General features: G+C 46.0%; 1 protein-coding gene across 2 annotated transcripts in view; it reads right to left on the bottom strand.

Annotated features, from left to right (window-relative positions):
- Ntn1 (netrin 1) overlaps positions 1-16,602 on the bottom strand; it is a 177,610-nt gene extending 161,008 nt beyond the window's left edge. The window contains exons 1-2 of one of the 2 annotated variants that reach the window (XM_078042876.1): positions 16,221-16,602; positions 14,702-15,778 (exon numbers count right to left, since the gene is read on the bottom strand). In XM_078042876.1, the coding sequence (XP_077899002.1) occupies positions 14,702-15,719 (1,018 nt within the window). In that variant the 5' untranslated portion in view covers positions 15,720-15,778; positions 16,221-16,602. The remainder of the gene's footprint in view (positions 1-14,701; positions 15,779-16,220) is intronic. The other variant, XM_078042877.1, reaches the window with a different exon arrangement.
- Positions 16,603-21,698: the final 5,096 nt, after the last annotated feature.

Raw genomic sequence — 21,698 nt, 5'->3', positions numbered from 1 at the left:
GGGGTGAGGGTGTGCAGCTCAGTGACAAAGTGGCTTGCCTAGCATGTAAAAGACCTTGGTCCCAGTTCAGCAAATAAATAAAATAAAAAGATAAAAAGTTTTCCTACACATCAGCAATACTTAAGAAGTAAAACAGGAAGGGAAAATATCTCTTTCATAATAGAAATCAAAGTTATAAATACAAAGAAGGAAACTTTTTAAAAATTTTGTGATTCCAATAGGAAGAAATTTACAAACTCTACTGAGGGCAGAAAAAATACAAATAAGTAGAGACATTCTATGCTTGTTGGTTTCTAGACTTCAAATTGCAAATCTATTACATAGAATGATTAATATTAAAGTGATTGGAATGACTAATATTAAATTGGGATGATTAATATTAAAGTGATTGGAATGATAAATATTAAATTGGAATGATTAATATTTGTGATTGGCCATATAGAGAAACTAGAACCCTCATACACTGCTGGTATAAATATAGAGTGGTAGGGAAAAGTCTGACAATTTCTTAAAAACTTAAACGTATCAACTGCATCATCCAGACATTCTATTTATCCAAGAGAAACGGAAGCATATGTCCATTCAAAGACCTATACAGGCATATTAATGGCTGCTTTACCTGTAACAGTCAAACTGGAAACAACTTAAAAGTCTATCAGTAGGTAAATGGACAAATTGTCGTATATCTATGCAACATATTATCAGTGCACATACATTATAGATGAGTGAATAACCAAAATAATCATGCAGGGTGAAAGAAACCAGATTAAAAAACACAACAGTATATATGATTCTTTTTATACACAACTCTAGAAAAGGCACACTAATATATAATAACAGAGAGCACAATGGTGGAAAAGGGTAGGAGGGATTACCAAGAAAAATTAGGAAATATTTTGGGTTGAAAGGTATGTTCATCCTGATTGTGGTGATGAGGTAAATACTTACATTAAATTTGCCAAATTATGTTTTTATAAATATGTTCACTTTGTTTAATTATCTCTCAAAAAATCTATTTTTAAAATTCATCTGGAAGACTCAGAGAGAGATACAGAGTGTGATTTTGGAGCTATTTAAATAATTTGATCATTACACACAACAGTCAGTTGATACAGTCACAATTTAAAAATTGTAAGTTATCAACCAGTACCAAATTCACTTTAACCCATCAAATTACCAATGATACTTGTAGTGAAACTCGACAAACTCTCTAATGCGGATAAATGAACAACAAATAAGCAACCAAGAATGGCAATGAAAATATCTGAAAAAGAACCAGTGAATAAATACTGAGCCCACCAGATGCACCATTCAGATGGAAAGTGGAGGGAAAATAGGCAGTTTTGTGAAACAAAAGGGAAAATCCAGAAAACAGATCCTAGTTGATATAACACTCAAGCATTTAATAAATACAGCATCTCAGTGACAAAGATTTTTTTTCAATAGATGTCACTGAATAACTAGCTAACTATTTCATGAAAAAAAAAAAGATATCCTTACCTCACACCATATGTCATAAGTAATTCCAGATGGATGAAAGATTAAAATACATGACTTCAAGTTCTGGCAACAAAGGTGAACTGAGGTAATAAAGAACTTCTACCACGGCAAACATCTAGAAACACTAGACAAAATGTAATTTTAAAAACAAAATTCAATGCTTTGCAGATCTCATAGAAATATAAAATGAAATTCCTAGGTTGCTAGAGGAAAGAAGAATTTGAAAGCCAACATTGAGATCCCAGTGATCCAAAGGTGTGAATGAGTAGAAAAGGAAAGAGGAGGAGGAGAGAGAGATGAGGGCCAAGAAAGCCTGGAAATAACCCTTCATGTCTTTAGGCTTGGGTTTTATCACTATCTGCAGCCAGGAGATGAGGCCTTGCAAATGAGACCTCTGCATTTTTTTTCTTTTATTGACTATTTAATGAGCATCTACTTATAACCAGCTTCCTGGTGAATGAAGCAGAAAAGGAACCCTGGCCTCCTGAAAAATGTACATTCAAAAAATTGTTAGAAAGGAATGAATTGAAAACAACAGGAAGATGGATGATAAATATGATTAATGAGTAAATTACATGGTTTACCAGAAGGTGATATGTTTTATGGGGGAAAAGGGTAAAAAAGTCAGGTGAAGGATGATCTCAGGAGATGGGGGAGAGAGAGAGAGAGAGAGATTATAAATGACATAGAGAGAAAGACAAGAATTGGGAAGTTATCAGCAGGATTAAGTAGGACAGTCAGGACAAGCCTCATTGTGAAGTGATATTAGACCAAAGATTTAACATCTGAGTCCATCTAATCCCCAGGCAGAAGGGCCAGGGCTAGGGCTATAAGGGGTGTGCCTGTAGGGATGTTAGAGTTAGGATATCTAGAGACTGAAACAGTGGACAGAAGGAGAGAGAGGGCTAGGAGGCACGACAGAGAGAAGCAGGGATCAGACTAGGCGGGCTTTTACAGCCATTGCAAGAGCTAATACACAGGAGTGACCTCTCACTGCTACCCTGGGAACAGGAGGTAAGGGGGCAAGCAGTAACGGAGGTCACAAAAACCTGTACCTTTCAAATGTACTCTCCTGAGTAAAAGAGGAATTTAAAAAAAAAAAAATCTCTCCATCAGCCTAAGATAGCAGCAAAAGTCTATCAGTACCCAAAATTCTGAGTAAAGAGGGGAAAAAAAGTCTTAATAAATGAAAAAATAAAAACCCCAGAACTGAGAAGTTGAAATGAACGCTCCTCATTCCATACAAGAATTTCCAAGGTGATTAATTAATGCAAAAATTGGTCCCAGTCCAATAAAATACCCTCTAGGAATTTGGCAGAATCAATGCAAAAGCTGGATAAGGGCATTTCCATAACTAAGACCAGTGGGATTTCCACAAAATCCCAAATAAAGATAAGCTCACCGTCAGAAAGTTACAAAACACATAAGGAAATCATTCACCATGAGTAAAGGTCAGCAGACAAACAAGCAGGAGGATCAGTACCCCCAAGAAGTTGAGATCATCCGTCAAACCAATAAGGATCATGGGATAAGTTATGTTGAAGACATTGACAAGGAATAATGTGGAGCAGAAGGAGCCAGATATTGTATGATTTCACTTCCATAAAGTTCAAAAATAGGCAAAACTCCAATCTATGGTGTGAGAAGTCCAAATGGTAGTTACATTGGAGAAATGATGGTTGGGAGGCGCTTAAAGAAGCCTTCTGGAAATACTTCCTTTTGGTGGTGGTCAGTGCTGGGAACTGAACCCAGCACCTTGCACATGCTAGACATACACTCTACCCATGAGCTACATTCCCAGCCCTTTTCATTTCTTGAGACAGGGTCTCTCCGTAAGTTGCTCAACCTGGCTTGAGACTTGCAATCCTCCTGCCTCAGCCTCCCAGAGAGCTGGAATACCAGGTGTGCACACCAATACACCCAGCTGGAAACATTTAATTTCTTGGCTACAGTGCTAGATACCTGGGTGAGTTGACATTGTGAAATGCATGCAAGTGAACACACATGATTTGGAGAGAAAACTGGTGAGCACACATGCATGCCACAGAATACAGAGTAGCAAAGCTGAAGATGGGCTTTGTAGTCCAAGCCCTTATCTTACAGAGGAGAAAACTGATGTCCAGAGAGCTACAGGGACTTGCATCAAATCCCCTTTGCTTCCCAATGTGAACAGTTCTCTCTGAAAGGGTGTACGGAGACTAAAGATGCAAGGTAACCAGACACAGTGGAGGAGAACAAGACCCGAGAGCCATGCTGCTTCGATTCTAATTTCCACTTGGCCCCACCTACTAGGCAGGTGACCCTGGATAAGTTACCTAGCTCCACCATGTGCCTCGGTTTCTTCACCCGAGAAATGGTGTACAAATGCCAAATTATACAGCTACTTTCTACTAAGTGAAATAACCACTACCTATTAAAGCTGAACAGATACTTATACCCTACGCCCAGGAATCCCACTTCTTGATACTTACTCAGCAGAAGTTCATTCATATGGGCCCCAAAAGACATGGGCAAGTGTGGTCAGGGCTGCACTAATTTTAATAGCCAAGACCTGGAAAAAAAGTTAAAGGTCTGCCCTACATGGAATGGAGAAATACACTATGATACATTTATATCAGAATTGCAGATAAACAATAAGAGCTAATTTGGGGATAAACACTACCAATGGACTATCCAAAGAAAGAAGCCAGAATATGATACCTTTTGTACAAAGTTCAAAACTATTCAAAAACCAAGGCACTATGGTCATGGGGGCATGAGAACCTGAAGGGCACTGGGCAGCTTCTGGGGTGCTGGGGTGTTCCTGAGATGGGTGCTGGATACACAGGTATGTGACAGGGTGAGCAGTCACTGAGCTGAACGCCTCGAAGTCACGTGCTTTCCTGTACCTATGTCCTATTGCCATAAAAGGTCTACTCAGTTAGCAATAATGGAACCCACCTCGCAGGACTGTTCCAAGACTAAATGAGGCAGTATTTATAAAATGTTTAGAGCAGTTCATGGCAAACATAAGGACTATGACAATGCGTGCTGCTGAAAGTCCTAAGTCTAGGATCAGAATCCGCCTCTGGAGCTCCTTCTAAGACCCTTTCTCTGAGTCCCCCTCCAAGCAAACACAAAGTGGTCTTGAGCTGGGCTCCCAGGCCACCAAGCCTCAAGGCACAGAGACTGAAGTAGCTTACCCAAGCTCACACTCTGACACCGGAAGCCAAAAATGGGTTCTCTCATCCCAACCACCACACATAGATCTTAGTATTTCATATACCACCAAATAGAAAGCTGTATTCTCTGACCTTGATTTAGAACCAAGTATTCTAAGGATCAGGAAAAACAGAACTTGCTTTTCACTTCTACAACGGATCACGTTTTTCTGTAGACATCTTTGATTTAAAACAAAGACCTCTGGTTCAAACAACAAACCAGGATGAGAAATACAGAGGAAGACGAGTCCCCCATTCTTCCCTACAATTTCTGGGTACCACGAGGGCAAATCTGCCCCTGAATGCGGTTTAAGAAGGATTGATTTCTGTGGCTTGGAGTAAGAGGCAATTTCCTTCCCCGCGGTGGCATGAGAGGCCAAGTTATTTTCTCACTGTGAATTCTCTCCAGGTCTGAGCCACGAAGGGAGACAGGGCTGGGTCTGGGAATCAAGAGTTGGCTGAGACCAACCTGCCCACCTCTGAGATCTGGCTTTGGGGAGAGGAAAACAAGTTGGCCACAGGGCTGAGGGCCGCCCAACCTCAAGGTACTTTCATGTTTCGGAGGCCAAATTCGGTATCTGTAAACACAATGTGTTTCCTTTTTCATGCTGGGATTGGAACTGTTATTGTTCAGCACTTTCTACACCGGCCCAAATGTAAGCAGAGTGCTGAGGGTAGCAGCTTCTGAGAGTCCATGTCTCTCCATACCACACCGATGTGGTTTTGGATTGAGGGAACAACAGTCTTCAGGTGACCCAGGAAGCCTAGGGCATGGTGCCCTGACCCAGGATGCGACAGAGATAAGCTTCTGTCTCAAACTCCAGGGCACTTTGGGAAGAGCTGCCAGAGAACTTCCGAGGCAGTGTTCCTGGGGAAACCACTCTTTCCAGAGAACCACAGTCTCTCAGATTCTTGGCAGAGAGTTGGACATGGTGGTGCACGCTTATAATCCCACTTACTGGAGAGGCTGAGGCAAGAGGATTGCAAATTCAAGGTCAGCCTCCATAAATTAGCAACTTAGAAAGACCCTGTCTCAAAAGAAAATATCAAAAAGGACTATGAAGAAAATCAAAACACTACAATAGAACAAATCCAGGGGAGAATGTCACATGACTCAAAATCCAACTGAGCCTGATGGTGTGCACCTGTAATCTCAGCGGTTTAGGAGGCTGAGGCAGGAGGATCATGAGTTCAAAGCCAGCCTCAGCAATTTCACAAGGCCCTAAGCAACAACAGCGAGACTCTGTCTGTAAATAAAATATTTAAACAGGGCTGGGGATGTGGCTCAGTGGTTAAGCACCCCTGGGTTCAATCCCTGGTACAAAAAAGAAAAAAAAAAAATCCAAAATCCAATCCTTTCCTAGAACAAGAGCCAAACTGGAAACCTGGAAACCTTCCTCTCCTTCAGAACCATCCAGCACCTGCCCAGGACACACAGTGTCACTACAGGGCCCATTCATGTCTATAGCATAGTACAAGTGAACATGTAACCCCTTTTATGTACACAGATGCCTCAGTGAAAACCTATTTTGCCTGCAGGAAGGGAAACAACTATACTTCTTTGCATCCCCAGACCCAAGAGAGTCACCTGAAGAGTGAATGCTCCAGAAATGTCGACTTACAAAGCGCTTCTTTGTCTGCAGGACAGAGGTCAGGGCCAAGGAAAGGTATTCTGGGACTGAAAAGAGCAAAGAGTTTTCATCTTACAGGCTAATTCTGCCTCCAGAATAATGGCTGCCTAAGGAATGATACTGAGACAGATTCTAATACCATAAGATCATTCCTGGACCTAGAAGAAAAGTGAGATGCAGTCAATTAGCAATGTACCTCTCTAGGTACAGGCGTCCTCTTCCCCATCCAAGGTCCTGCTTTCTGTGGTCACTTACCTGTAGTCAACCAGAGTCCAAAGATATAAAATGGAAAATTCAAAAAAAAAATAAACTATTGTTAGTTTTCAACTAGGTGGCAGTTCAAACAGCAGGATGAAATTGAAACCTGTCCTGTTCCATTCTGGATATGCTACCTGTTAGTCACTTAATGGTCGTATCCATTATCCAGAGGAGTGTCACAATATCACAGTGCTTACATTCAAGTAACCTTTATTTTACTTGATAATGGCTCCAAATTTCAAGAGGACCAATGCCAGCAATTCAAATAAGCCAAAGAGAAGTCATAAAGGGATTCTTTTATGAGAATAAGTGAAAGGTTTCAACTTCATAAAGATAGAAAAAAAAATCATATGCTGAGGTCTCTAAGCTCCAAAATACAATATTTTGAGAGAGTACATATCCTTATAACTTTTATTATAAAACATTGGTATAATTTTTCTATTTTATGTCTAATTCTTGTTGCTAATCTCTTATTATGCTTAATTTGCAAGGTGAATTTTATCACTGGTGTGCATATGCAAGAAAAAAACATAGGGTTCGGTACTCTCTGTGATTTCAAGCATCCATGGGGATCTCTGGAGTGCATTCCCTGTGCATCAGCAGGGCCAGGGTGGTGGGGGACTACTGTAGTCCCCACAGCCACACCAAGCAGGAACAGATGAAATCAGAAGCCCTGAAAATAGTAATTGGACAGGCAGGAAATATCCATCACTCTGGGACTTCAAATATGGAATGTAGTATAACATACAGGCCCTCGGGAAATTAAGAACTCATTTCCCTATAGGACCCAATTATTCAACGCCAGCCCCTTTCAAGATCCCTGTGGTCCTACAGACTGTCTAACTTAAGTGTGGAGCCTCTGGAATGTATGAAAATTGGACACAACAACAAATAACCGCTCTTATCTGCAGGCAGGAAAGGACCCCAGGGAAAATCCAAAAATAAAAAAAAATAAAAAAATCCAGTGACAGCACAAACCAGGAGGGAGAACAGATGGGACCCCAACTAAAATGTGACCATATGCACAGGGAGCTGAGACCTCCCATCGGCTAGTCCTGAGTCCTCCAGGGAGAAGCATTTCTAGTACCTTCTTCCAGCTTAGGCACTGGCTGTGTTGGGATGTGACCTGGGGTGTGACTTTCTGCTTAGACCTCTGAAAAGCTACCCTTTTGCACAGTCTGAAAGTCGACTCTATGTAGAGAGCCATCTTTCTCCCGGGCCTTCTTTACATGCACAAGCGCACTGCAACCTGAATTCAATTCAGTCTAACTGAAGCTAGAACACCAATCCCAGTGGCAGACAGCCCAGGGATCCCCAAGGATGGTCCTGATACAAGCCAAAGCCAGAGCCCACTTTTCTGTTCCTTGACAGTACTTTTGAACCATCGATACAACTGTCCCCTTGGATGGCATCTTCTCTTGTGTTCTGAGCACCAACAGGTGTCTCTGGGAGAAATGCCCATCCCAAAGGAGGCATGGGCTAGGAGCTTAAAGTGTTGTCGAAAAAGGTTCTGGGCAAAAGACATCCTGCCCGGCGTGGTAGCACACACCTGTAATCCCAGCACCCTTCCTGTCTCAGCCTCAGCAACTTAGAGAGGCCTTAAGCAACTTAGTGAGACCCTGTCTCAAAATAAAAAGAGCTGAGGATGTGGCTTATCTGGGTTCAATCCCCAGTACCCCCCCCCCCCCAAAAAAAGACATCCCACATCTCATCAATTTCATGGCTACAAGTCCTTCTCTCCATCAGAGAAGAAAACTGGTACAGAATAATATAATCAGGGCTGAACCCACACCTAGCCAAGGCCATGTAGAAATTACTGATGGATATTTCTACAGATTAAAACTGACCATTGGAATTGGCCTCTGCCTTTTGTCACAGAGGGAAATTTACATAAAGTGCATAATTTTGCAAGAGTAAGTTAAAACCTGCTTCGGAGTTTACAACAGAGATTCACTCTTGGAGCAAGAATACAAGAATGCAGGCTAGGTGTGTAGTTCAGTGGTAGAGCACTTGTCTAGTATGTGTGCAAAAAGAAAGAAAGAAAGAAAAAAAAAAAAACAGGAATGCCCATACCGAACTCAGTACAATACACCAGTCAAACCTCATGAAGCAGATAGCTTTGAGGCGAACGTCCCCAGCAAGGGGACTGGCCCAGGCAGCTCACTTGATTCCGAGTGCTATTCAGAGCAACCATCCCTTGGAGTTGGTTATAATAGGACACGGCTTTTACATGATCCGCCTTGGAAACAAACGTGGCTGATACCCCCCTGCTCTCTCAGATGCATCCTGCAGACGTGTCCACACTTAGTCCTGTGTGTGTACAAACTGCCCTTTGGTGGCAGGGACATCTGTTTTTTTGAAAAGCTTCTGTTCCTTGTGGCAATCTGATTAATTGAACAAAGCACACAGAAAGCACCTCCTACCATGCCTGACCCTCGGTAGGGGATTGTGGTCTGTCTTTAGGACACAACCTGACAACCACCTGGGACTGACATTCTCAACTCTGGCAGTTCACCGGGCCACCCAAACCAACACCACGCCTTCTGAGGCTGCAGTGACCACAAGGGCTCCCAGACGACAGGCAAAATGCTGTATGCCGCTCTCCAAGTATTAGGCTTAAGTCCTGAGCATTTCAAAAGCCCTCCGAGACCTCCCGTCTCCCTATAATGAAAGGCACTGCAGAAACCCAAGGTATGATTATCACTTCTGAGAGCAAGAAAAAAAAAAAATACTGGCTCACAAAATATCCATACTTGTGCATCCACAGATAAGGCTGTTTTATAATCCAGTTCCCTGGAGAGCCATTTATTTTGGTGAAGCCAGTGTGCATAGCAGACACTGTAGAAGCCATCAAGATAACACGAATAACAACCCAGTGGACTTTTGAAGTGTAAACATAAAAGTCTATTAAGAATACAATGTTGGTTTAATCCCAAGACAAAAAAATTTGCTTAATGAAAAGCACAACTCATCTCAAGAAGGAAATATCGATACCAGCTGTGAGCAGAAAAATGAGGGGATTCCGTCCAGGGAACATCTGAATTGCAACCCACTGCCTTTCCAATATTTACTCTGGACATAAAGTCTCAAATACTTTTCCGAGGATCTCATTTTTTCTACAGGAAGAGGAGGTCAGAGGAGTCTGGGCAGAGCTAAAGGAGAACTTGGCAGAGCCCAGAAATGCAAAGACCTGCCCTCCTCCCCCACCCCACCCCCAGAAGGTCTGCCCTGACAAACTTGCTTCCCTTCTCTGGACAGAGTTGGGAGCAGTCTCCTTGCCCCAACAGAGGTTCCTGCCCACCAGGTGCTAATGAGCACCTGAGCAGAGACCTTCACTCCAGCTGCCATGAGCCTACAGAGAGAAATGACAACCTGAGCTGATTCCTACAGTTGCACCTAGCAGCTGGACTAGGACTCGTCATTTTCAGCCCTTTCCTGGATTCTTTCCATATATTCTGGCGAAGCAATGGGATAGTGAGCACTAGGGTGAGAAGAGAAAAATCTTCAGATGACCAGTTCTACCTCGCCACTTTTGAAGGGGGTTAGTGGGGATTTAACCCAAAGAGGCTTAACCACAGAGCTACATTCCCAGTCCTTTTTGTTTATTTATTTTTTCTTATTTTAGGGTATCACTAAGTTGCTTAGGGCCCCGCCTTGAGCAACAAGATTGTTGCTAGTCTTACACTGGCACCCTTCCTGTCTCAGCCTCCATAGTGGTTGCCATTACAGGTATGGGCCATCACACCTGGAGTCTTACCACCTTTGGGAAGGATCACAGGCATTCTGAAATCAAGAAGTGAAATCAGCAACACCTGCAGATGTCGAGAACCCACAGCAAAGTATTTACACCACTTCTCTCACAGTCCTACCTCCCATCTCCCACCAGGCCCACGGGCTAAGACAAATAGAGGAAAAAACTTATAGACAACTTCAGACTTCAGTGTGTATGAATGTAACATAATCATGGGATATAATAAAACACAACACAACTAGGGAGCCTCCTCCAGTTTTAGCAAGAAGTAACAGGTTGTTCCTGCTTTTCTCCTGTGCATGAATGAATGGTAGTCATTCAGTCATTCATTCACTCAATCATCCATCCATCTATCCACCCATCTACTCTATAGCACAGTGGATGTTATAAAACAATGAACAAATATCTGCCCCAGCCTCACCACCTACTAGCTATGTGGCTTTGGATAAGCCATGTACTGTCTCTAAGCCATGGCTTCCTCATCTCTAAAATACAGAGGAATGCTTTTATTAGTGTATTAGACTAGTTACAATGACTAAATGATTAAATTAATGGGAGTGCTTGGCAAAGAATAAACCCCCAAGGGTTAATCACCATAATGATAGTAATTATAACAATTACTATTAAAAACATGTACTTGTCCACAGTTATGCACCAGGTTCTGGACTAGGCAGCAAAATACTTTTAGCCTTCTGATTTTCCAAGGGTCTTTAGTGGGGCATTGGTTTTCTCAGGGCAACACCTCTAATATGATCTCCCAGGCTTGCCAGGGATGAGGGTGGGCCCAAGCACCAGAGCCACTTACAGCATGAGAACCCTGTCCCAAAGCCATGTTTAAACAATTATGAGCATTATGTTGCAGGCACCCATAACCATAGGAGGCCAGCCTAACATGGTGCTCATCTTGCAGAGGCATCTTTTGTGTGTGGGTTTTGGGTTACAGACGGGCAATGCAAAGCCATACAGTGAGTCGCAAAACAAGTTTTCATAAGCTCAACCTGTCACAAACCAGGCAGGGGCTCATGCTGACATCCCCACAGTAAGATTAAACAGCATGCTTCATCAGGCACTAAATACTAACACAGCTCCAACGTCAGGGGGACACTGATTAAAACTGATGTCAATAATTTATGAAACACAATATGGTCTTCAGATGCTCTTTTGAGAAAAGGAAGGTGGGGGGAGGGCCTAGCAACCCAGGTGGTTTAAAACTGTTCCTGCATTTTCCCTTGAATATACACACCCCCACCATGCATGGGTGCTTCTTTACACACTGAATCATAAATGCACATGTGTATAAAAGCAAGTGAACACTCTGATACATATGGGCGGAAGAAAGTATTTAGTTATTCCCCTGAGAGCTGTCGAAGCTGTAACATTATACATAGTCTTGTCTTTCATATTGTTTTGAGGGTTTTTTTTTCCTAGAAGAAATCCAAGATTGCATTTTAAATAAAATTGGGCTTTACAACCATTCACATTTATTCTATAGAGAAACTGACCTTGAATCAACACTTAAATGAAAACTGGAGCGAAGAAAGCATATATGGTACATTTCTTGGTAATCCGTAAGCACCTCCAGCAAATACCATCAACATATTGGCAATTTCTAGGGACTTTTTTTAGGGTGGGGAGTGGATGTTAAGAATGGCATTTGCATCTATTATAAATCATGTCTTATTATTTTGTAAGGGCAAAACACAATGGCACAGTGATAATTTATCAAGACTGATGGTTGGAATTTTAAAAAATATTCTTTTGTCTTCGTTGTAAATAGTCTAGATAGCTTAACTTTCTGTGTCAACAGTGTGAAATTCAAAGGACAGGATTATGTTGGGGAGAAAAAAATCTGAGACACTGATTGTACTAAATTAGTATGTGAAGGATTTATTTATCCTTTCCTAACACTGTGCTAGGAAAAAGTATCTCAGAACACCTGTCAAACACTAATTCATTCACATATCTCCACTACAGGGCCTTTTCATAAAAAGCCCGACCTTTAATTGTAAATCACTTCTAAATTGTCCTTGCTGGCTTTCTCTTTTTTATAGAATGATGGAAAAAGCACCAAGACTTCAATTAAGACTTTAGGAGAACTTCAATCTAATGTTCCCAGTTATATCTACAAGGTATCAAAACATCTATTCAAAAAGGAAACTATAAATAACTTTAAGAGTTAAATTGGCTTTGCTTTTATAAAATGACTGAATAATTGGCAAGATTTAAAGATACTTTAACTACTGAGAATTAAAATAACTTCAGTAAAAAACAGGAAAAAAAATATTGTTAGCTGATCATTTATCATGTAGATTATGTACTTATTAGGCCTAATTAAACTTTTTGAACAAAAACTTGCTTGCTAATTACATTAGTTAATATGTTGATTGCTCAATTGAGCTTTTTTTTTTTTTTAAAAAAAAAGTCAATCCAATTTGTGCTTTGGTTGGAAAAACAAAATCCTAAGCTATAGAGAGTATTTCAAGAACATGACCATCATCATAACAGATGCAGGTTATTTCTTCACATCCAAAGTGACAAGGAGCGGTGGGGGTGGGTGGCAAATCGAACAATACCAATGATAACAGGAATCTTCGGGCCAATAACATTTTACCAAAATATCCCATTTATTCGTCTCAATGTATTCACTTGCATTTGTCCAATTAGCCCCCGCTGGTGACCGTACAAAGTCATCTTTCATATGCATATACAAACTAAAACTGATAGCAAAACCCTGGGAAACCCTTTAAATGTCAATAAAGGGCTTTTCCGCACAAAAGGAAGAAAAGAAAAGAGGAAAGGGAGAGAAGAGATGGGAAAAACCAACATTTCTGAGGGAATTGAGCAGATCAAAGGAACTTTACTCTCCAAGACCTCTAAGTCGGGGTATAACTACTCAGCAGAATCCTGAAAAGTCTCTTCAAACTGGAAGCCAATTCTGTTCCTTGAAGGAGGGGGTGATGAACAATTAGGTCCGCAGAAGCGGGACACATTGAGTGTAAAAAAAAAATGGAGGCCCCGACTGCCCCGTCTGCAGACCAGGGCGCCTGCCTGGGCCTCTGTGCGGAATGGAACCTCCAAGACATGTTTTCCATTGGCTTGCTCAAAAGTTCTATATCCACAGTCATGAGGCACAAACTATTCGACAACAACATGACACAATTAATCAGAACCAGACCGCAAAACGTGTGTTTCTGGGGACCAGCAAACTTTGCAATGTGCCTCAGAGGGTGAAGCAATTCAAGAGACTCACACTGGCTGTTTTGGGGTTGGGGGATGGGGAGGAAAAAATCTTTACGTTCACAAAAGATGCACACCAAATGGCACATTTATGAACTAACTGATTTTCACTGCAATCACTGCGGGATTTGGAAATGTACACGTTATCCTGAAAAAAGTAAGATATTGTCTTACAACCTTCTCTCTTTCTGGAGAGAAATTGATGCCTGAGATTTTCTACACCAACAAAGTTGTACAATTCAGAAGTAGAGCGTAGCCTCATTTCTGACCCAGGCGTATTCACTGGTGCCCAGTTTTGTCAGATTTCTCTTTCAGGAATTGAAACTCTATTAAAAATCCAGACGCTGGGCCCTTAGTTAATTCAAAACTGTTTAATTTCACCAAACCCTGAAGCGAACAAAAAAAAAATCTGGTATACTTCTTTTTTAGACCAGGATTGAATTAGTTTAAAATAGTTACTGAACCCTCCTTTGTAATCTGTAGATAGTAATTAATTAAAATCACATCACTCTTCTTTGCTAACGCAAACACGATGTTCAAAAGAGAAAAGATTTTTTTTTCCAAACCATAAAAAGACAAATGGAGAGTGCAAGAGTGATATTCATCGGGTACCAAACCGCCTCAAACTGCCATCTCCCAAGGGATTTGTGATTGTGGCGCGGTAACTTCCGGGAAACAGGACCCAGGTTCCCAACCGCACGCCCAGCTGCAACACTAGAAAAGGGAGGTGGGGTGGAGGTGAATCCCAGGGACTAACCAGACGGAGAAGAAGGCATTGTGTTTCCCGTTTGGATCCAGGATTATGGAAACCTGTCCGCAAATTTTTTCCAAACCACTGCCCCCACCCCCATACCCGACCCTCAGCAGCATTTCTCGAGCTGCTTCTTGGCTTAGCTGAGTGCACCGGGCGCAAATCGGGCACCCACAGAGAGCCCCATGCGAGCGCGTAGTCCTCTTTCAGCCCTCCCCGGCCCCGGACATCCCTGAACACGCCTCCCAGGGTTCCCCGAGACATCCCCACAACCAGCTCTCCCGGGATGGTGTCGCGCCTGCGTTCCCGCGTACCCGCCTTGCGCCAGGAGCTGTTGCCCGCCTCCCCATTCACCGCGCGTTGCCCCACTCACCCACGCACTCGTTGGCTTCGCGGGCTGTGGCGCGTTGCCAGGGCCGATCATAGTGGAAAGGTTTGCAGCGGTCGCATTCCGGGCCGGCCGTGTTGTGCCTGCAGTCGCACACCAGGCTGTCGTCGCGGTCGCGCACGCAACGAGCCGCGTGGCCGTTGCACTTGCAGCGGCCACCCACCTGCAGGTCCGACACAGCATAGAAGTACGAGTCGCGCGCCAGCTCCGAGTCGTCCTCGTTCTCGTCGCCAAACGTGTGCAGGCGGCTGAAGGCCACGCGGATATCGGTGGCCGTGACCCAGTCCTGCAACACCGGCGAGTTGTCGAAGTCGTGCGCAGAGGGCCGTCCGTCCAGCGTGCTGAAGGCGATGAGGCCGCCCGAAAGCGGGCGCATATCGGTGTGCGAGTCGGTGCACACAGCCTCCTGCTCATTCTGCTTGGTGATGGGCGCGCGGTGCGGCCGGTTATACATCTTGCGGCACTGCGTGGAGTAGAACTGGAAGGGCACCCACGTACGCCCGTAGTCCATGGACTTGTAGATGGCCATGGACTCGGGCCGAGGCGAGCAGAACTGCAGACTCACGTAGGTCACCTCGAACTTTTTGCCGAGGGACAGCGTGAGCGTGACATTGTGCGGGAACTGCAGGTAGTTCTCCGACTGCCAGCACGTCAGGTTGTGCGGGTTGTTGAGGTCGGTGAGGAAGGCTGGAGGATGTGCCTTCTTCGGGTCGGACGCGTTGCAGAGGTGGCACGAGCGCAGCCGCTCCTCGCCGCGCTCACTCACTACGCAGTAGCGCGCCGGGGGCCGGCCGCAGGTGCTGGACACGCGCACATCCTTGCCGAAGGCCGCATTGACAAAGTCCGGGATGCAGCGGCGCGGGTGGCCGTTCTCGTCGGAGCAGGGGTCGGGCTGCGCCGCTTGGCCAGCGAACATGCTGAGCCCGGGCCCGCCGCGCACCGCGCCCACCAGGCACGCCACCGCCGCCAGCGCAGCCAGCGCCTCCCACACTGCGCGCATCATGCTGCGTCCAGCTTGCCCCGGCCCCGCTGCGGAGTCAGTCCGCCCGCCGCAGAAGGCGCCTGCGGAGAGAGGGGAGCTGCGCTCAGCCAGCCCGCCCCGCGACCTCCAGCCCTCGCGAGGTGGCAGGACGGGCGTGGGCGAAGGCCGGCACCAACCCCGGGTCCGATTGCCCGTCTCACTCCCCCCGAAGTCCCGGGGGCAGGCGGATCCGGGGACCTCCGAGCCCGCACCACCCGCAACCCTTCTTCCCGACTGGTGAGCCAGGGCAGCGGGCGAAGGCTCGGTTTCCTAGCCACTACAGCCTCCACGCTGCCGGAGGAGCATGCCCGCACCCGTCTGCCAGTCCGCGACCAACCCACCTCGCACCCCAAGTCTTGGACGCAGGAGAGCTAGGGTGTCCCCCAACCCCATACGGCCTGCGCCCATTCCTCCCGCATCCTGGGGTCCCTCTCAGCTGCCCCCGATTGCGTCCCGCCAGGGAGTGTGCGTTCGGGACTTTACCTCTAGTGAGGGTAAAAGAGAAAGAAAAGTTTGCCTGGCTCTGGCCGGGGAGCCCGCGCGCCGGACGGCGGAGAGCCTCTCGCTGGCTGCTAGCAGGCGCGTCCTGCCTCAGCGCGGGCTTGCCAGCTCCATGCCCGGCGCGGCCGCCGCTGCCCCAGCCCCGGCCCCGGCTGCCGCCGCCGCCGCCTCTCTTGCCGGAGTGACGACGCGGCCGCCCGGCTCGCGCCGCTCCCGCCGCGGTCGGAGTGCTGCCCTGCCCGCGCCCGGGGCGCACACACACACACTCACGCTCGCTGGCGCGCACTCACACACGCACGCACGCCCCCGAAGGCTCCGCCGCCGCCGCTGCCGCCGCCGCCGCCACTCGCGCTGGGAGTGGGGGGCGGAGGGGAGCGCGGGGGCGGGGCCGCCGGGCGGGGCGCCGGCCAATAACGTCGACGAGCAGCCGCCCGCTCGCCAGCAAAGTTTTAACCCCGGGAAAGAAGAAAGTTAAAGGGAGCCGGCCCCGGACGCTAGAGAGGGCGAGCGGGAGCGGGTGGGAACCGGGGAGCCCGAGAAAGAGCAGCAGAGACAAAGAGAAAGCAAGAGGAGTGCTCGGGGAAACCCCGGAGAGGGGGCAGGGCCCTTGCGCGTACCCCAGGGGATGGGGGGGCGCTGGTCGCCGACTGTCAGCCTTGCGCTGGCCGGGCGCTGGCGAGCACCACACACCCTGGGGAGCGCGCGGGACTGGGGAGGGGACGGGTTCCTCCAGCCCCCCTGCCCCCTCCCCCGCCCAAGGTCCCAGTCAAACACATCTGTGTTTGTTTTCTTTGCTGCGCCGAGGTCGGGCCTTCCTTCTAACCCAGCCTGATGGCCCTGGTGGCACAGCGCATAGGGCCGTGCCTCTGTGGGCATGCAGCCCCGGGGCTTAGGAAAGGGGAAGAGAGCGTGACCTCTGCCTGCCCCCTATTCCTGCCCCAAGTCCCTGGGGTCTGGCCGGAAGGGGTTGCTCGCCCTAACCCCTCAGAGTTGTCACCATACTTTGGGCCTATCTGTTCTGAACGTGGCTCCTTTCTTGCCAGGGAGCTGTGGTGGGCAGGAGACTGAAGGGCTAATACGCCCGCAACACCTAAATACTCACCACTTGCAGACTGGTCTGCAGCCTCAGATGTAGGGCCAACCCGGCTCTCCCAAGATCTCGTGAGGCAGGCGTATTGGTACTTCCTTGCTCGCTTTAAAAGTGCTATGGATCACTCTAGTATCTCATGGGATCCCCACAGCAGCTTTGCAAAGTAGGTACTGAATCCGTCTTACAGATGAGCCTACTGAGATCTCAGGAAGTTCAAGTGACTTGCCCAAGATGTCCCAGCTAGGAAACATCAAATCCAGAAATAGAAACCTGAGCTCCTAGCTGTGTGCAGTGGTGGGCTCTTGTAGTCCCAGGTACTTGGGAGGCTGAGACTTGAGGATTCTTGAACCCAGGAATTCAAGGCCAGCCTGGGCAACATAGCAAGACCTTGTCTCAAAAGAAAGAAACCTAGGTTCCTTCCTATCCATCACATTTGTCAAAAAAATAATCCCACCTAATTATAGTTTCATGGGGCATCCGCAGGGCCACCCAGCTTCTCCTGGCCTCATTCTCTGTCACCATAAGAAAAAGATCAGGATGGGGACAGTATCCTTTGACCACCTTGCAGCAGCAAAAAGCTTTAGGTAAAGAACCTACTGGACTGTGTTTAGAACCAAATTTTTGTTAGTTTATTACTTAAAACGTGTAATCTAGTAACAGACTAGGATGGAAATCCCAGGTCCTGGTTCTGGCCCAAGGGCTGTCTTGCCCTCATACATTAGCTCCATTAAGTGTCTTGTTTTGTCTTATTGGCATTTTCATAAACCCTGAGAATCTAAGCCTCAGGGCTTGTCTGGCCCAGCTCAGTCTTTTGGAAGAAGGCCTTTCCCAGCCTTCCCCAGCCTCCCTGAGAGTCGGCCACCCAAGCCAGCTCTTCCGAAGGAGGCTCACCACAGCCCAAGGAAATAAATCCATTTCATTGCAGGACAGCCTGGATTCACCCTCTCCCTGGGGAAGCACTTTAGCTTTGCCTTTTTGTGCCATTTACCACTCTCTGCTCTGTTTATTTATGCCTTGCCTTGTGGCAGAAAGGATTTCAGGTGACTTACAGGGGTACTTAAAATATGGCCAAATAACATAAATTAGGAGGGAAGTGAAAAGAAATAAAAGAACACTGTGGAGTGTTCAAAATCCCAGTGGTATATTGAAAGGCGGCATAGCACTTAGGAGGGTACATTTTGGAGCCAAAGTGCCTGGCTTCCAATGCTGCCTCGTCTCTGTGATCCTGGTCAGTCTTCACATCTCCTTGCACCTTGGTGTCCTTATAAAGAGGGACAAGGATATCTATCTCCTAGGGTCATGAGCATCAAGTTGACACATATGAATGTTACAGCTTATATTATGTATGCATACATAGTGGAGTTATGTAATGCACTCAAATATACTTTCGCATCTCTGTCTATGTAAATATGCATAAAGCCAGGCACATGAGCTATAGGGAAATTTTAAATAATTTACAAACATTTACTTACACAGAAAGATGTTCATGATACAGAAAAGGTAAAAAGCAAATAAAAAAAAGATCACGCAAAATATCATGTCATTTTTATTTCAAAAACATATGCATAACAAGACAATACTGTTTATAGTGGTTATCTTGGAGAGAGAGGCCATAGGTGATTTTTATTTATCACTGCATGTTCTCAATTTTGTGTAGCAAAATAAGAAGGAAAGCCAAGAAAAGAAAGAGCAAGAGGCAAGACAGAGTAGAAATAGGAAGAATGCCGAAATGTACCCTGAAATGGCCTACTCACCTCCTGTGGGTGGGCCACTGATTTGTCCCTTTGCTTTCCCACAGCCAAAATGAAAAGGAGACCAAGTCTATTACACAATTCCCAGTGTCCATGAGATAAAAACAGACCTATTGCTCAAGAGAATTACAACTATTCTGGGTACTAAAAATCAGACAGGAATTTCTCCTGGGGGGCCTCATAAAGGGAACACTGTGTGAGGTAATAAGCAAACATGCCCGGCAGCATCCCATAATAGTCACAACAGTGTGCTCCATGAGGTGTTCTCTATGGTTGGCCCTCAGTATAAGCTGATGGCATCATGCAAGTCAGGAAAAGATAGTCTGGCACCAAAAAACTGTTCTGAAAAAGAGAGATGAGGGTGCTCAGTTTGCTGCCCACCCAACCTGGGTGTATTGTGGAGAATCTACAAGAATTCATTGCCAAGTGTTGGTCCAGACCTCCTCCCGGGGTGCTGTTTCCTATCCACAGAGCTTCTGCTGGATCTTGTGCGGCAGCAAGTTTGAAACTGCACTCCATAGAGTGTGATTCTTCTATATTGCTAACTGAGCTTGGGCCAGTGAACGTCAGGAAGGAATGGAGGACACTATCTCCTTTTATTGTGGTCACTAAGGTCTAACTTTATCTTCTTTAGCACTTCCTGGTGGGCAGGATTATCTCACTCAGTTTGCAATCCAGGAGGCTCAGTACCTCCTGGAATATATTACACGTTCTCTACCACCATTCAAAGCCCACCTCTCTGTCACGGTTCATCAGATTCCAACTCTGCTTTGCAGCCCAGATCTAACCTCTGCTTCTTCAAACTTTAGAAATCCATACTGTTTTATCTCTTCTAGGCAAAATGTTCTCGGTTCTTTTAATGATTTCTCACAGGACGTGGATTTCAGATCATTCAGCAGCCTCTCCCAATGCCCTCCAATTTGTCAGTGTCCCTTCTGAAAGCATGGTGCCTTTTGAGGGGACAAATGAAAAAAACAGATGTGCGAGTGTTGCGAGAGTCTCTCAAGAGTGGGGGTTATAAATACACACCCTCGGAGGCATGTCAGTCTCTGAGCAGCAGGATCCAGGGTACAAACTGGAGTTCAGAACAACAATGTGGTTCTTGGATGAGAAAGCAAATTCCCAGGTGCTTCTGCAAAGAATGTGTTAGAAGCAGGAGCCGCCATTTATTAAGGCGCACAGCCTCACCTGAGAAGCCTGACAGTGAGAGAGTACCCAGAAAGGAGAGGATGTGGCAATTTCCAGAAAACTTAGGCACAGCCAAAGGAAGAAGAGAACATGGAATCTCAGGTGTTCCAGAAACCCATGAGCCGGAGGAGAGTTTTGAGGAAGGAGGGGTGGTGAGCAGTATCACCTACCTTAAAGTGTCACTTAGACCTTAAAGGTCAAGATAAGATCTGCAGTGAGTGCGTTGGATTAAACCACAAGGAAGTCATGGGTGACCTTGACTGGCAGTTGCCGAGGGGGTGGCCGGGGGACAGAAGCCAGATCTCCTAGGGTTGTGGAATGAAAGGGAGGTGAGAAAGAGGAGATACCAAGTGTAGACAACTTCCAAGAAGTGTGACTACAAGAGCTAGGAAAGAGAGAGGGCCTAGTAGGAAGGTGACATGGGATGGAGGGAAGGCAGGGGCTTTTTTATTGTTGTTTATAAGATAAGGCTATTTGAACACGCTTCCATGATGATAGGAAGGAGCCAGGAGGGGAGAGGTTGAAGACAGATAAAACTACCCGTGTAAAATCGGCAGCCAGGTGGTCTGAAAGTCTCTCTTGTTTCAGTGAAATAGGAAGAGATATATCTGCTGAGCATGGGGAGGGGCCGGAGCACTGGAGATTTGGGGATGGGGGAAAAAGGTTGATACCATCCTTAAGGACAATGCTTGCTAGGAAGAATCAAAGGTCCTACCGGGGCTAGTGACCATGTAGGAGACAGAAAAGCAGCACACAAACACATAAAATACCTCCAACAGGCCACCAGTCTCTGCGTCGGCTTTGAGAGAGAGAAAGTTGGATTAATCTAGATTTGAGGATGGGACAGAAGGACAAGAGGGTGGGAGACACCAGTTAAAGAAGTGAAGATAAAACAAGAATAGGAGAGGAGATAGAGAAATCAGGGTTCTGGAGCCATGCTGTTCCATCGGGTCTCTGGATGCCACATGTAGTGATTTTGGTTTCAGCTTGAATTAATTCAAATGAATAAACACATAAAGCTCAGTTGTCCCTGATTTGGACAGCCACCCCCTCCACCCCCCGGGGAAAGAACGTTCCTATCATCACAGAAAGTTCTATCGGACAGAGCTGATCTCAAAAATTTCATAAGATAGAAGAAATGTGAACAAGGGATTACTGAGGAATCTGCGGTCCAAAACAGGAGGCCTGGGCTGGTGATTCCAGAGGTGGGGAAGCGCTGGGGGATGATAAGGCCTCCGAGGATAAGAGGGGAGATTCCGTGGTAAAGGAACAGAGAAGGTGATTGGAGACAGGAGGTCAAAGTGCTTGGTGGACTGTCACCTGAGTGATCAGCATTAGGGCTTGGGACACAGATGAAGGCTGAACCAGAGGCTGGTGTCTCTAAAGCAAGAGTGAAATAGATGTGGCAGTGATTCCAACTCAGGATGAGAT

The sequence above is a fragment of the Ictidomys tridecemlineatus genome, chromosome 3 (assembly GCF_052094955.1).
Source record: "Ictidomys tridecemlineatus isolate mIctTri1 chromosome 3, mIctTri1.hap1, whole genome shotgun sequence".
Taxonomy (NCBI): Eukaryota; Metazoa; Chordata; class Mammalia; order Rodentia; family Sciuridae; genus Ictidomys; species Ictidomys tridecemlineatus.
This window is presented reverse-complemented; position numbering and strand designations above follow the sequence as displayed.